This window comes from Panulirus ornatus, chromosome 16, assembly GCF_036320965.1.
Source record: "Panulirus ornatus isolate Po-2019 chromosome 16, ASM3632096v1, whole genome shotgun sequence".
In the NCBI taxonomy this organism is placed as follows: domain Eukaryota; kingdom Metazoa; phylum Arthropoda; class Malacostraca; order Decapoda; family Palinuridae; genus Panulirus; species Panulirus ornatus.
Window position 1 is genome coordinate 44994881 of NC_092239.1, and position 14371 is coordinate 45009251.

Sequence of the window (14371 nt, forward strand, 5' to 3'; positions counted from 1 at the left end):
CCGACACATATATCCTCTTGGTCAATCTTTCCTCACTCATTCTCTCCATGTGCCAAAATCATTTGAAAACACCCTCTTCTGCTCTCTCAACCACGCTCTTTTTATTTCCACACATCTCTCTTACCCTTACGTTACTTACTCGATTAAACCACCTCACACCACACATTGTCCTCAAACATCTCATTTCCAGCACATCCATCCTCCTGCGCACAACTCTATCCATAGCCCACGCCTCGCAACCATACAACATTGTTGGAACAACTATTCCTTCAAACATACTCATTTTTGCTTTCCGAGATAATGTTCTCGACTTCCACACATTCTTCAAGGCTCCCAGAATTTTCGCCCCCTCCCCCACCCCATGATCCACTTCCGCTTCCATGGTTCCATCCGCTGCCAGATCCATCCCCAGATATCTATCTATCTATCTATCTATCTATCTATCTATCTATCTATCTATCTATATATATATATATATATATATATGGACGATTTTTGCAGGGAAAAAATGCAATTGAGTGGGAGAAGTATAAAAGAAAGAGACAGGAGGTCAAGAGAAAGGTGCAAGAGGTGAAAAAAAGGGCAAATGAGAGTTGGGGTGAGAGACTATCAGTAAATTTTAGGGAGAATAAAAAGATGTTCTGGAAGGAGGTAAATAGGGTGCGTAAGACAAGGGAGCAAATGGGAACTTCAGTGAAGGGCGTAAATGGGGAGGTGATAACAAGTAGCGGTGATGTGAGAAGGAGATGGAATGAGTATTTTGAAGGTTTGTTGAATGTGTCTGATGACAGAGTGGCAGATATAGGGTGTTTTGGTCGAGGTGGTGTGCAAAGTGAGAGGGTTAGGGAAAATGATTTGATAAACAGAGAAGAGGTAGTAAAAGCTTTGCGGAAGATGAAAGCCGGCAAGGCAGCAGGTTTGGATGGTATTGCAGTGGAATTTATTAAGAAAGGGGGTGACTGTATTGTTGACTGGTTGGTAAGGTTATTTAATGTATGTATGACTCATGGTGAGGTGCCTGAGGATTGGCGGAATGCGTGCATAGTGCCATTGTACAAAGGCAAAGGGGATAAGAGTGAGTGCTCAAATTACAGAGGTATAAGTTTGTTGAGTATTCCTGGTAAATTATATGGGAGGGTATTGATTGAGAGGGTGAAGGCATGTACAGAGCATCAGATTGGGGAAGAGCAGTGCGGTTTCAGAAGTGGTAGAGGATGTGTGGATCAGGTGTTTGCTTTGAAGAATGTATGTGAGAAATACTTAGAAAAGCAAATGGATTTGTATGTAGCATTTATGGATCTGGAGAAGGCATATGATAGAGTTGATAGAGATGCTCTGTGGAAGGTATTAAGAATATATGGTGTGGGAGGCAAGTTGTTAGAAGCAGTGAAAAGTTTTTATCGAGGATGTAAGGCATGTGTACGTGTAGGAAGAGAGGAAAGTGATTGGTTCTCAGTGAATGTAGGTTTGCGGCAGGGGTGTGTGATGTCTCCATGGTTGTTTAATTTGTTTATGGATGGGGTTGTAAAGGAGGTGAATGCAAGAGTCCTGGAAAGAGGGGCAAGTATGAAGTCTGTTGGGGATGAGAGAGCTTGGGAAGTGAGTCAATTGTTGTTCGCTGATGATACAGCGCTGGTGGCTGATTCATGTGAGAAACTGCAGAAGCTGGTGACTGAGTTTGGTAAAGTGTGTGGAAGAAGAAAGTTGAGAGTAAATGTGAATAAGAGCAAGGTTATTAGGTACAGTAGGGGTGAGGGTCAAGTCAATTGGGAGGTGAGTTTGAATGGAGAAAAACTGGAGGAAGTGAAGTGTTTTAGATATCTGGGAGTGGATCTGTCAGCGGATGGAACCATGGAAGCGGAAGTGGATCATAGGGTGGGGGAGGGGGCGAAAATTTTGGGAGCCTTGAAAAATGTGTGGAAGTCGAGAACATTATCTCGGAAAGCAAAAATGGGTATGTTTGAGGGAATAGTGGTTCCAACAATGCTGTATGGTTGCGAGGCGTGGGCTATGGATAGAGATGTGCGCAGGAGGATGGATGTGCTGGAAATGAGATGTTTGAGGACAATGTGTGGTGTGAGGTGGTTTGATCGAGTAAGTAACGTAAGGGTAAGAGAGATGTGTGGAAATAAAAAGAGCGTGGTTGAGAGAGCAGAAGAGGGTGTTTTGAAATGGTTTGGGCACATGGAGAGAATGAGTGAGGAGAGATTGACCAAGAGGATATATGTGTCGGAGGTGGAGGGAACGAGGAGAAGAGGGAGACCAAATTGGAGGTGGAAAGATGGAGTGAAAAAGATTTTGTGTGATCGGGGCCTGAACATGCAGGAGGGTGAAAGGAGGGCAAGAAATAGAGTGAATTGGAGTCATGTGGTATACAGGGGTTGACGTGCTGTCAGTGGATTGAAGCAAGGCATGTGAAGCGTCTGGGGTAAACCATGGAAAGCTGTGTAGGTATGTATATTTGCGTGTCTGGACGTGTGTATGTACATGTGTATGGGGGGGGGGGGTGGGGCCATTTCTTTCGTCTGTTTCCTTGCGCTACCTCGCAAACGCGGGAGACAGCGACAAAGTATAAAAAAAAAAAAAAAAAAAAATATATATATATATGTATATATATATATATATATATTTATATATATATATGTATATATATATATATATATATATATATATATATATATATATATATATATTTATATATATATATATATATATATATATATATATATATATATATATATATATATGTATATATATATATATATATATATATATATATATATATATATATATATATATATATATTTATATATACATATATATGTATATATGTATATATATACATATATATATATATATATATATATATATATATATATATATATATATATATATATATATATATATATATATATATATATATATATATATATATGTATATATATATATATTTTTTTTTTTTCAAACTATTCGCCATTTCCCGCGTTAGCGAGGTAGCGTTAAGAACAGAGAACTGGGCCACTGAGGGAATATCCTCACCTGGCCCCCTTCTCTGTTCCTTCTTTTGGAAAATTAAAAAAAATTGAGAGGGGAGGATTTCCAGCCCCCTGCTCCCTCCCCTTTTAGTCGCCTTCTACGACACGCAGGGAATACGTGGGAAGTATTCTTTCTCCCCTATCCCCAGGGATAAAATGCCCCTTTCTTATCTTTCACTAATAATCTTGCTTCTTCATCCCACCGCTCACTATCCTTTCTAATCAACACACCTCCCACGCTTCTCATGCCACAAGCATCTTATATATATATATATATATATATATATATATATATATATATATATATATATATATATATATATATATATATATATATATATATATATATATATATATATATATATATATATATATATATATATATATATATTGAAAAGGATCACAATTTTGCGCGTGATCAAGATATTCCTATGAGTCCACGGGGAAAATGAAACACGAAAAGTTCCCAAGTGCACTTTCGTGAAATAATCACATCATCATGGGAGACACAAGAGAGGAATATAACAGTCAGTTGATATACATCGAAGAGACGAAGGTAGGACGCCATTTGATAAATATGTGATTGTCCAAAACATACAACGAGCGTTCATAAACTTATAATTTTACAAATCCTATTAACAATAAAGTTATCTAATTTGTACAGACCATCACTAATATTAAGATTATAATTCTTTGTGTATTTAATAATAGAATAGTCAATGATATTTCTCTTGGTAATAGAGCTAGAGTTAACAACTGAGATGGCGTTACTCCAGTCAATACAATGATCATAGTTTTTAACATGATTAAACAAGGCACTTGATTCTTGTCCCGTTCTTATACTATATTCATGTTGCTTAAGTCTAACAGAAAGATACTTACCAGTCTGACCAACATAAAATTTGTCACAGTTTCCACAAGGAACTTTATAGATGCAACGAAGAAAATTTTCTGGTGAATTCCTGATTAAGATATTCTTTATAGTATCATTGTTGCTAAAGGCAACATTTACATTAAAGGATTTAAGCAACATGGGTAGCAAAGTGAAATTATTATTAAAAGGGAGAACTAAAAGATTCTTGGTGTCAATAGGAGGTTTGGGCTCAACTCTATAAAATGATTTCTTTGCTAACGTAAGGGATTTACCAATGAAAGATCTAGGGTACTTTAACTTAAATCCAATAGAATGTATCTTCTCAAACTCATCATCAATAAACTCTGAACTGCAAATACGTAATGCCCTTAGGAACATAGATTGAAATGATGATAATTTAGCTCTGTCATGTTGAGATGAGTAATAATGGGTATATGAGCATACATTGGTGGGTTTTCTGTATATGTTAAACTTAAACTTGTTTCCTTGTCTATGGATCATGCAATCTAAAACTGGTAACATACCATTATTTTCATTTTTTACAGTAAATTTCATGGAAGGTACTAAATTGTTAAGTAAGGGGAGAAATATTTGTAAATTTTCATTTGTTGGCCAAACACAAAGAACATCATCTACATACCTAATCCAAACTGCATTAGAAGGTAAGATATCCTTTAGTAATTTTGTTTCAAAAAATTCCAAATAAAGATTACTTAGTACAGGTGAAAGAGGGTTACCCATTGCCATACCAAACTCTTGAGCATGATAATCTCAATTAAATTGAAATACACAGTCTTTTATACACAATTTTATTAGTTCAGTGAAATTAGACTTTGAAACAAGTGACTGAATATCATCCAAGACATCAAATAAATATTCTAAAAGGTCATCAACTGGAACTTTAGTGAAAAGTGAGGAAACATCAAAGCTAACTAGTTTGAAATCAAAATTGATATTGATGTTGTTTAGCTTGTTGACTAAATCTATATTGTTCATGATATTAGAATTTGATACCTTACCCACTAAAGGGCTTAATAAGGAAACTAACCATTTTGATGATTAGGCTATGGTTTAAGTTTTGTATGCTCTAACAGAGAAGCCAGCTGTGTTGATGTCACAAAGTCTTTTTGTAATTTTGAAAAATACAGTAATCTAAGTAATGATGATATTGATATTTGCAAGGGTTTAGTGTATGCCACTTTGTCAAAACCAGTGGAAGCTAATTCCCCTAAAAGATTCATAAGAGCTGTTAACACCTTAAAAAAAGATAAGGATATACATATTACTAAAGCAGATAAGGCTAACACTGTTGTGATTTTAGACAAAAGTAACTATTTATCTAAAATGAATGATCTTCTAAATGATAACCCAACATATTCTAAACTTAGTAAAAATCCCTTAGAAACAGTTAACTCTCACCTCAATAAGGAAATGAAGTTGTTGTTGAAAGGTAACATTTCTCTTACCAAAAATTTGTCATCTCTGTCCCCTTCATTGCCATATATGTATGGACTTATCAAAACACATAAACAAAATTTTCCAGCAAGACCTATAGTGAGCTCAGTAGGCTCATCACATATTAATTATCAAAATGGTTAGTTTCCTTATTAAGCCCTCTAGTAGGTAAGGTATCAAATTCTAATATCATGAACAATGTAGATTTAGTCAACAAGCTAAACAACATCATATTAATTTTGATTTCAAACTAGTTAGCTTTGATGTTTCCTCACTTTTCACTAAAGTTCCAGTTGATGACCTTTTAGAATATTTATTTGATGTCTTGGATGATATTCAATTACCTGTTTCAAAGTCTAATTTCACAGAACTGATAAAATTGTGTATAAAAGACTGTGTATTTCAATTTAATGGAGATTATTATGCTCAAAAATTTGGTATGGCAAAGGGTAACCCTCTTTCACCTGTACTAAGTAATCTTTATATGGAATTTTTTGAAACAAAATTACTAAAGGATATCTTACCTTCTAATACGATTTGGTTCAGGTATGTCGATGATGTTCTTTTTGTTAGGCCAACAAATGAAAATTTACATATATTTCTCTCCTTACTTAACAATTTAGTACCTTCCATGAAATTTACTGTAGAAAATGAAAATAATGGTATGTTACCAGTTTTAGATTGCATGATCCATAGACAAGGAAACAAGTTTAAGTTTAGCATATACAGAAAACCCACCAATGTATGCTCATATATCCATTATTACTCACCTCAACATGATGGAGTTAAATTATCATCATTTCAATCTATGTTCCTAAGGGCATTACGTATTTGCAGTCGTGAGTTTATTGATGATGAGTTTGAGAAGATATATTCTATTGGATTTAAGTTAAAGTACCCTAGATCTTTCATTGATAAATCCCTTACGTTAGCAAGGAAATCATTTTATAGAGTTGAGCCCAAACTTCCCATTGACACCAAGAATCTTTTAGTTCTCCCTTTTAATAATAATTTCACTTTGCTTCCCATGTTGCTTAAATCCTTTAATGTAAATGTTGCCTTTAGCAACAATAATACTATAAAGAATATCTTAATAAGGAATTCACCAGAAAATTCTCTTGGTTACATCTATAAAGTTCCTTGTGGAGACTGTGATAAATCTTATGTGGGTCAGACTGGTAAGGATCTTTCTGTTAAACATAAGCACCATAAATATAGTATAAGAACGGGACAAGAATCAAATGCCTTGTCTAATCATGTTAAAAATTATGATCATTGTATTGACTGGAGTAACGCCATCTCAGTTGTTAACTCTAACTCTATTACCAAGAGAAATATCATTAAATATTCTATTATTAAAATACACAAAGAATTATAATCATAATAGTAGTGATGGTCTGTACAAATTAGATAACTTTATTGTTGATAAGATTTGTAAAATTATAAGTTTATGAACGCTCGTTTTATGTCTTGGACAATGACATATCCTAGCATCGTCTCTTCGATGTATATCAACTGACTGTTAAATTCCTCTGTTGTGCCTCCTCTGATGATGTGATTATTACACGAAAGTGCACTTGGGAACTTTATGTGTTTCATTTTCCCCGTGGACTCATAGAAATATATATATATATATATATATATATATATATATATATATATATATATATATATATATATATATATATATATATATATATATATATATATGATTATATTTTTTTTTTTTCTTTTCACAAAATTCGTCATTTTTCGCGTTAGCGAGGTAGCATTAAGAACAGAGGCCTGGGCCTGTGAGGGAATATCCTCACCTGGCCCCCTTCTCTGTTCCTTCTTTTGGAAAATTGAAAAAACAAAAGAAAACTAGACGGGAGGATTTCCAGTCTCCCGCTCCCTTCCCTTTTAGTCGCCTTCTACGAATCGCAGGGAATACGTGGGAAGTATTCTTTCTCCCCTATCCCCAGTGATATACATATATATATATTATTATATTATTTTTTTTATTATACTTTGTCGCTGTCTCCCGCGTTTGCGAGGTAGCGCAACGAAACAGACGAAAGAAATGGCCCAACCCCCCCCCCCCCATACACATGTATATACATACGTCCATACACGCAAATATACATACCTACACAGCTTTCCATGGTTTACCCCAGACGCTTCACATGCCTTGATTCAATTCACTGACAGCACGTCAACCCCGGTATACCACATCGCTCCAATTCACTCTATTCTTTGCCCTCCTTTCACCCTCCTGCATGTTCAGGCCCCGATCACACAAAATCTTTTTCACTCCATCTTTCCACCTCCAATTTGGTCTCCCTCTTCTCCTCGTTCCCTCCACCTCCGACACATATATCCTCTTGGTCAATCTTTCCTCACTCATTCTCTCCATGTGCCCAAACCACTTCAAAACACCCTCTTCTGCTCTCTCAACCACGCTCTTTTTATTTCCACGCATCTCTCTTACTCATATGTTACTCACTCGATCAAACCACCTCACACCACACATTGTCCTCAAACATCTCATTTCCAGCACATCCATCCTCCTGCGCACAACTCTATCCATAGCCCACGCCTCGCAACCATACAACATTGTTGGAACCACTATTCCTTCAAACATACCCATTTTTGCTTTCCGAGATAATGTTCTCGACTTCCACACATTCTTCAAGGCCCCCAGAATTTTCGCCCCCTCCCCCACCCTATGATCCACTTCCGCTTCCATGGTTCCATCCGCTGACAGATCCACTCCCAGATATCTAAAACACTTCACTTCCTCCAGTTTTTCTCCATTCAAACTCACCTCCCAATTGACTTGACACTCGACCCTACTGTACCTAATAACCTTGCTCTTATTCACATTTACTCTTAACTTTCTTCTTCCACACACTTTACCAAACTCAGTCACCAGCTTCTGCAGTTTCTCACATGAATCAGCCACCAGCGCTGTATCATCAGCGAACAACAACTGACTCACTTCCCAAGCTCTCTCATCCCCAACAGACTTCATACTTGCCCCTCTTTCCAAAACTCTTGCATTTACCTCCCTAACAACCCTATCCATAAACAAATTAAACAACCATGGAGACATCACACACCCCTGCCGCAAACCTACATTCACTGAGAACCAATCACTTTCCTCTCTTCCTACACGTACACATGCCATACATCCTCGATAAAAACTTTTCACTGCTTCTAACAACTTGCCTCCCACACCATATATTCTTAATACCTTCCACAGAGCATCTCTATCAACTCTATCATATGCCTTCTGCAGATCCATAAATGCTACATGCAAATCCATTTGTTTTTCTAAGTATTTCTCACATACATTCTTCAAAGCAAACACCTGATCCACACATCCTCTACCACTTCTGAAACCACACCGCTCTTCCCCAATCTGATGCTCTGTACATGCCTTCACCCTCTCAATCAATACCCTCCCATACAATTTACCAGGAATACTCAACAAACTTATACCTCTGTAATTTGAGCACTCACTCTTATCCCCTTTGACTTCGTACAATGGCACTATGCACGCATTCCGTCAATCCTCAGGCACCTCACCATGAGTCATACTTACATTAAATAACCTTACCAACCAGTCAATAATACAGTCACCCCCTTTTTTAATAAATTCCACTGCAATACCATCCAAACCTGCTGCCTTGCCGGCTTTCATCTATATATATATATATATATGTATTGTTGACTGGTTGGTAAGGTTATTTAATGTATGTATGACTCATGGTGAGGTTCCTGAGGATTGGCGGAATGCGTGCATAGTGCCATTGTACAAAGGCAAAGGGGATAAGAGTGAGTGCTCAAATTACAGAGGTATAAGTTTGTTGAGTATTCCTGGTAAATTATATGGGAGGGTATTGATTGAGAGGGTGAAGGCATGTACAGAGCATCAGATTGGGGAAGAGCAGTGTGGTTTCAGAAGTGGTAGAGGATGTGTGGATCAAGTGTTTGCTTTGAAGAATGTATGTGAGAAATACTTAGAGAAGTAAATGGATTTGTATGTAGCATTTATGGATCTGGAGAAGGCATATGATAGAGTTGATAGAGATGCTCTGTGGAAGGTATAAAGAATATATGGTGTAGGAGGAAAGTTGTTAGAAGCAGTGAAAAGTTTTTATCGAGGATGTAAGGCATGTGTACGTGTAGGAAGAGAGGAAAGTGATTGGTTCTCAGTGAATGTAGGTTTGCGGCAGGGGTGTGTGATGTCTCCATGGTTGTTTAATTTGTTTATGGATGTGGTTGTTAGGGAGGTAAATGCAAGAGTTTTGGAAAGAGGGGCAAGTATGAAGTCTGTTGGGGATGAGAGAGCTTGGGAAGTGAGTCAGTTGTTGTTCGCTGACGATACAGCGCTGGTGGCTGATTCATGTGAGAAACTGCAGAAGCTGGTGACTGAGTTTGGTAAAGTGTGTGGAAGAAGAAAGTTAAGAGTAAATGTGAATAAGAGCAAGGTTATTAGGTACAGTAGGGTTGAGGGTCAAGTCAATTGGGAGGTGAGTTTGAATGGAGAAAAACTGGAGGAAGTGAAGTGTTTTAGATATCTGGGAGTGGATCTGGCAGCGGATGGAAACATGGAAGCGGAAGTGGATCATAGGGTGGGGGAGGGGGCGAAAATTCTGGGGGCCTTGAAGAATGTGTGGAAGTCGAGAACATTATCTCGGAAAGCAAAAATGGGTATGTTTGAAGGAATAGTGGTTCCAACAATGTTGTATGGTTGCGAGGCGTGGGCTATGGATAGAGTTGTGCGCAGGAGGATGGATGTGCTGGAAATGAGATGTTTGAGGACAATGTGTGGTGTGAGGTGGTTTGATCGAGTGAGTAACGTAAGGGTAAGAGAGATGTGTGGAAATAAAAAGAGCGTGGTTGAGAGAGCAGAAGAGGGTGTTTTGAAGTGGTTTGGGCACATGGAGAGAATGAGTGAGGAAAGATTGACCAAGAGGATATATGTGTCGGAGGTGGAGGGAACGAGGAGAAGAGGGAGACCAAATTGGAGGTGGAAAAATGGAGTGAAAAAGATTTTGTGTGATCGGGGCCTGAACATGCAGGAGGGTGAAAGGAGGGCAAGGAATAGAGTGAATTGGAGCAATGTGGTATACCGGGGTTGACGTGCTGTCAGTAGATTGAATCAGGGCATGTGAAGCGTCTGGGGTAAACCATGGAAAGCTGTGTAGGTATGTATATTTGCGTGTGTGGACGTATGTATATACATGTGTATGGGGGGGGGGGTTGGGCCATTTCTTTCGTCTGTTTTCTTGCGCTACCTCGCAAACGCGGGAGACAGCGACAAAGTATAGTAATAATAATAAAATATATATATATATATATATATATATATATATATATATATATATATATATATATATATATATATATATATATATATATATTGGGAGGTGAGTTTGAATGGAGAAAAACTGGAGGAAGTAAAGTGTTTTAGATATCTGGGAGTGGATCTGGCAGCGGATGGAACCATGGAAGCGGAAGTGGATCATAGGATGGGGGAGGGGGCGAAAATTCTGGGAGCCTTGAAGAATGAGTGAAAGTCGAGAACTTTATCTCGGAAAGCAAAAATGGGTATGTTTGTAGGAATAGTTGTCCCAACAATGTTGTATGGTTGCGAGGCGTGGGCTATGGATAGAGTTGTGCGCAGGAGGATGGATGTGCTGGAAATGAGATGTTTGAGGACAATGTGTGGTGTGAGGTGGTTTGATCGAGTAAGTAACGTAAGGGTAAGAGAGATGTGTGGAAATAAAAAGAGCGTGGTTGAGAGAGCAGAAGAGGGTGTTTTGAAATGGTTTGGGCACATGGAGAGAATGAGTGAGGAAAGATTGACCAAGAGGATATATGTGTCGGAGGTGGAGGGAACGAGGAGAAGAGGGAGACCAAATTGGAGGTGGAAAGATGGAGTGAAAAAGATTTTGTGTGATCGGGGCCTGAACATGCAGGAGGGTGAAAGGAGGGCAAGGAATAGAGTGAATTGGAGCGATGTGGTATACCGGGGTTGACATGCTGCCAGTGGATTGAATCAAGGCATGTGAAGCGTCTGGGGTAAACCATGGAAAGCTGTGTAGGTATGTATATTTGCGTGTGTGGACGTATGTATATACATGTGTATGGGGGTGGGTTGGGCCATTTCTTTCGTCTGTTTCCTTGCGCTACTTCGCAAACGCGGGAGACAGCGACAAAGCAAAAAAAAAAAAAAAAAATATATATATATATATATATATATATATATATATATATATATATATATATATATATATATATGTACATTTATATATATACATGCCCTCCTTTCACCCTCCTGCATATATATATATATATATATATATATATATATATATATATATATATATATATATATATATATATATATATATATATATATATATATATATATATATGTATGAGATGTTAGGCATTTCTTTGTCTCTTTTTTAGCGGTACATCGCTGACGAGGGAAATGGCGATCAAGTTTAAAGTAGTAGATAATATTATTAATGATAATAATGATAATGGTAATAATAATTATAATAATAATGATAATGATAATAATAATGATAGTAAGAATAATGATGATGATAATAACAGTAAGGATAATACTGATAAAAATAATAGTATTACTGATAATGATAATGATAATGATATGTGTAATAATAATAACGATGATAATATCGCAAGTAATAATGATAATGATAAAGTAATTGACTATAGCGAGGTTGGTAAAGCTGATTCCAAGAAATAAGAGAATATCACAATCTTTTTAATTATAACAGAGGCAGGTCGATCAACATCATCCCTACAGAAGTGAAAGTCTCGTAACACTCCCATACTCTTGGAGTCGTGCCCCACGTTCTACGGTGGGGTGGCACAATACAACAAAACCTGCTACTTACGTTAGAGTAAGTCTTTCTTCCTCAGAGAGGTAACCTCATGAGACTCAAGACAAATTGTAGGGATAAACAAATCATTCATAACTCCTCAGGCGTTGGCAGACCTACGTTATAAAGTCAGATAGGTTGTAACAAGAAGGAATGACGGACGAAGGAAAATCTTGCGCTTTTCTCAAAAATTCTTTTCATGACAGATTTTCTTCTGCACTTTTCTAAGGAACTGGAACAATGAAGCGAGGTTTTTCATCAGATTAAGGGTTTTATTTTGATTATAGCTCACTTTCTGATTCATAGCGTCAGTCTTACAGCATTTGTGGGGAAAAATCACGATTTATGTGAAAAGAAAGATACTTTATATTTGTGTCAAGTGATGATGTGGATCATAACTCTGAGATTTTACATCTTTTAGTTTAGTTACGACAATACTTTTCCAAATCTGATTGTAAGATATGGATGGTTTGATAACTCTCGTTCGTTTTTTGAAGTGATTTATGTCTGAGTGTCTTACTGCACCAAGAAATTCCAACATCAGAGATATTTTTTTCTTTCATGAAAATAGCAAATTGATGCAGTCACTACATGATCTTCTGGTCATCATGAGGCGAGGGTCCCAGGTACAGATGGTCAAGTAGAGGTGAAGGTCTCAGGTACAGATGGTCATTATGATGTGAGGATCGAGACGTTCTCTACCTGACGCAGTGCAACACTCAGGAGCTCGAGGCCCAGCACGAGCAGACTGACAGTGTGTCCGCCAAGTAGCACGGCGAACATGCCCTGTAGTGCACGAATAATGCTTTGTAAGTGACCTGAGAACTGTATATGTCATATACAATAGTCAGTAAGATACTTAACGTTACAGATACTCATGTTACATTATGTATTCTCTTTATCAAATACAAAGCCAAAATCACTTTACCCAGACATTACTGAGGGCGAGAGAGGTGCTGACTGCAATCTTAGATGGTGCGGTTTTACAGTAAGAAACGTTTGGCATGACGGCCTCCATCCACTGGTAGTAGAGACCTGTCTGTGTTACCCACTTGATTCTGTGCAGAACCAATGCAATCTTGTATTAGTTTAGCAAGTCATAAACATTATCAAGACATCAATTAGAATATCTGTGTGTGAATAAACAGGTTAAGGCATAAAACACAAAATCAGACCAAGATTAATCCATGGTGATTACTTCAGAACAATTGTTAGAAGGTTTCTAAGTGATGTGCATTTGTTGAAATTAAAGAAAACATTTTAAACTTCGAGGAAGAAAACTAATTTCTCTTTTGATTCATAAATCAGTAAACAATGAAATACAAAGGAACACAAAGGAATTTAAACAGCATCAGATCACTGGGTCCCTTCGAGGCTGTTAATGATAGTGGAAGAAAAATGAAACTTATACATCAATGTAGAATGAGTAGAAAAACGTACATAGCTGAAATAGAAGAGCATATACTTTCTATGCAAGTATGTGGAGGCAAGCAATGTCAGTCGTAGACTCGAAGAGAAATATCTATCAAGTGTATTCTTAAAAGTATCTATGACACTTGTTTCAACCATTCTAATTAACATATCATTCCATATGTTAGTAGCCTTGCTGCAGAAAATGTACTTCGCCTCATTTGAGGTAAAATGTTTGCCCACGAATTTGTTGCCATTACTACGAGTGAAATCAAACGAATCTATATGTAAGTCTTAATAATGAGATTAGCAAAGTCCTTCATAGTTTTGAATGCCTGTGTTAGATTAGACCTCAATTTTCTCTTTTCTGATCTAAATAGATTAAGTCGTCTATTTGGTTGAAGTTATTACTATGCTTTGTTATTCTATGTATAGTCTGGGTCAGATTGTGAGTCCATGAAGCCCTGAAATTCCCTTGTTTATAGTTTGAACCTTATCAGTCTTTCCTTTTTATGGATGGTCATGTTTTTAAGCTTATGATTTACTGAGAATTTTTTGTCTTTGTTGCCTTCATATTACAATCAAGAGTTTTGTGGTATTTGGTACAGGATCTCCCTACAAAAAATGTCATCAACTAAAAAAAGTTTGATGATAGAATATTATTTCAAATAACGACATGAATGATAAGTAAC

The 14371-nt window shown here is 37.0% G+C and overlaps 1 protein-coding gene across 1 annotated transcript in view; it reads right to left on the reverse strand.

Moving 5' to 3' along the window:
- Positions 1-12561: 12561 nt before the first annotated feature.
- The window catches only part of LOC139753923 (glutamate receptor-like), a 67487-nt gene continuing 65677 nt past the window's right edge, over positions 12562-14371 (reverse strand). The window contains exons 12-13 of the mRNA XM_071670881.1: positions 13198-13327; positions 12562-13055 (exon numbers count right to left, since the gene is read on the reverse strand). Coding sequence (XP_071526982.1) covers positions 12942-13055; positions 13198-13327 — 244 coding nt within the window. The 3' untranslated portion in view covers positions 12562-12941. The remainder of the gene's footprint in view (positions 13056-13197; positions 13328-14371) is intronic.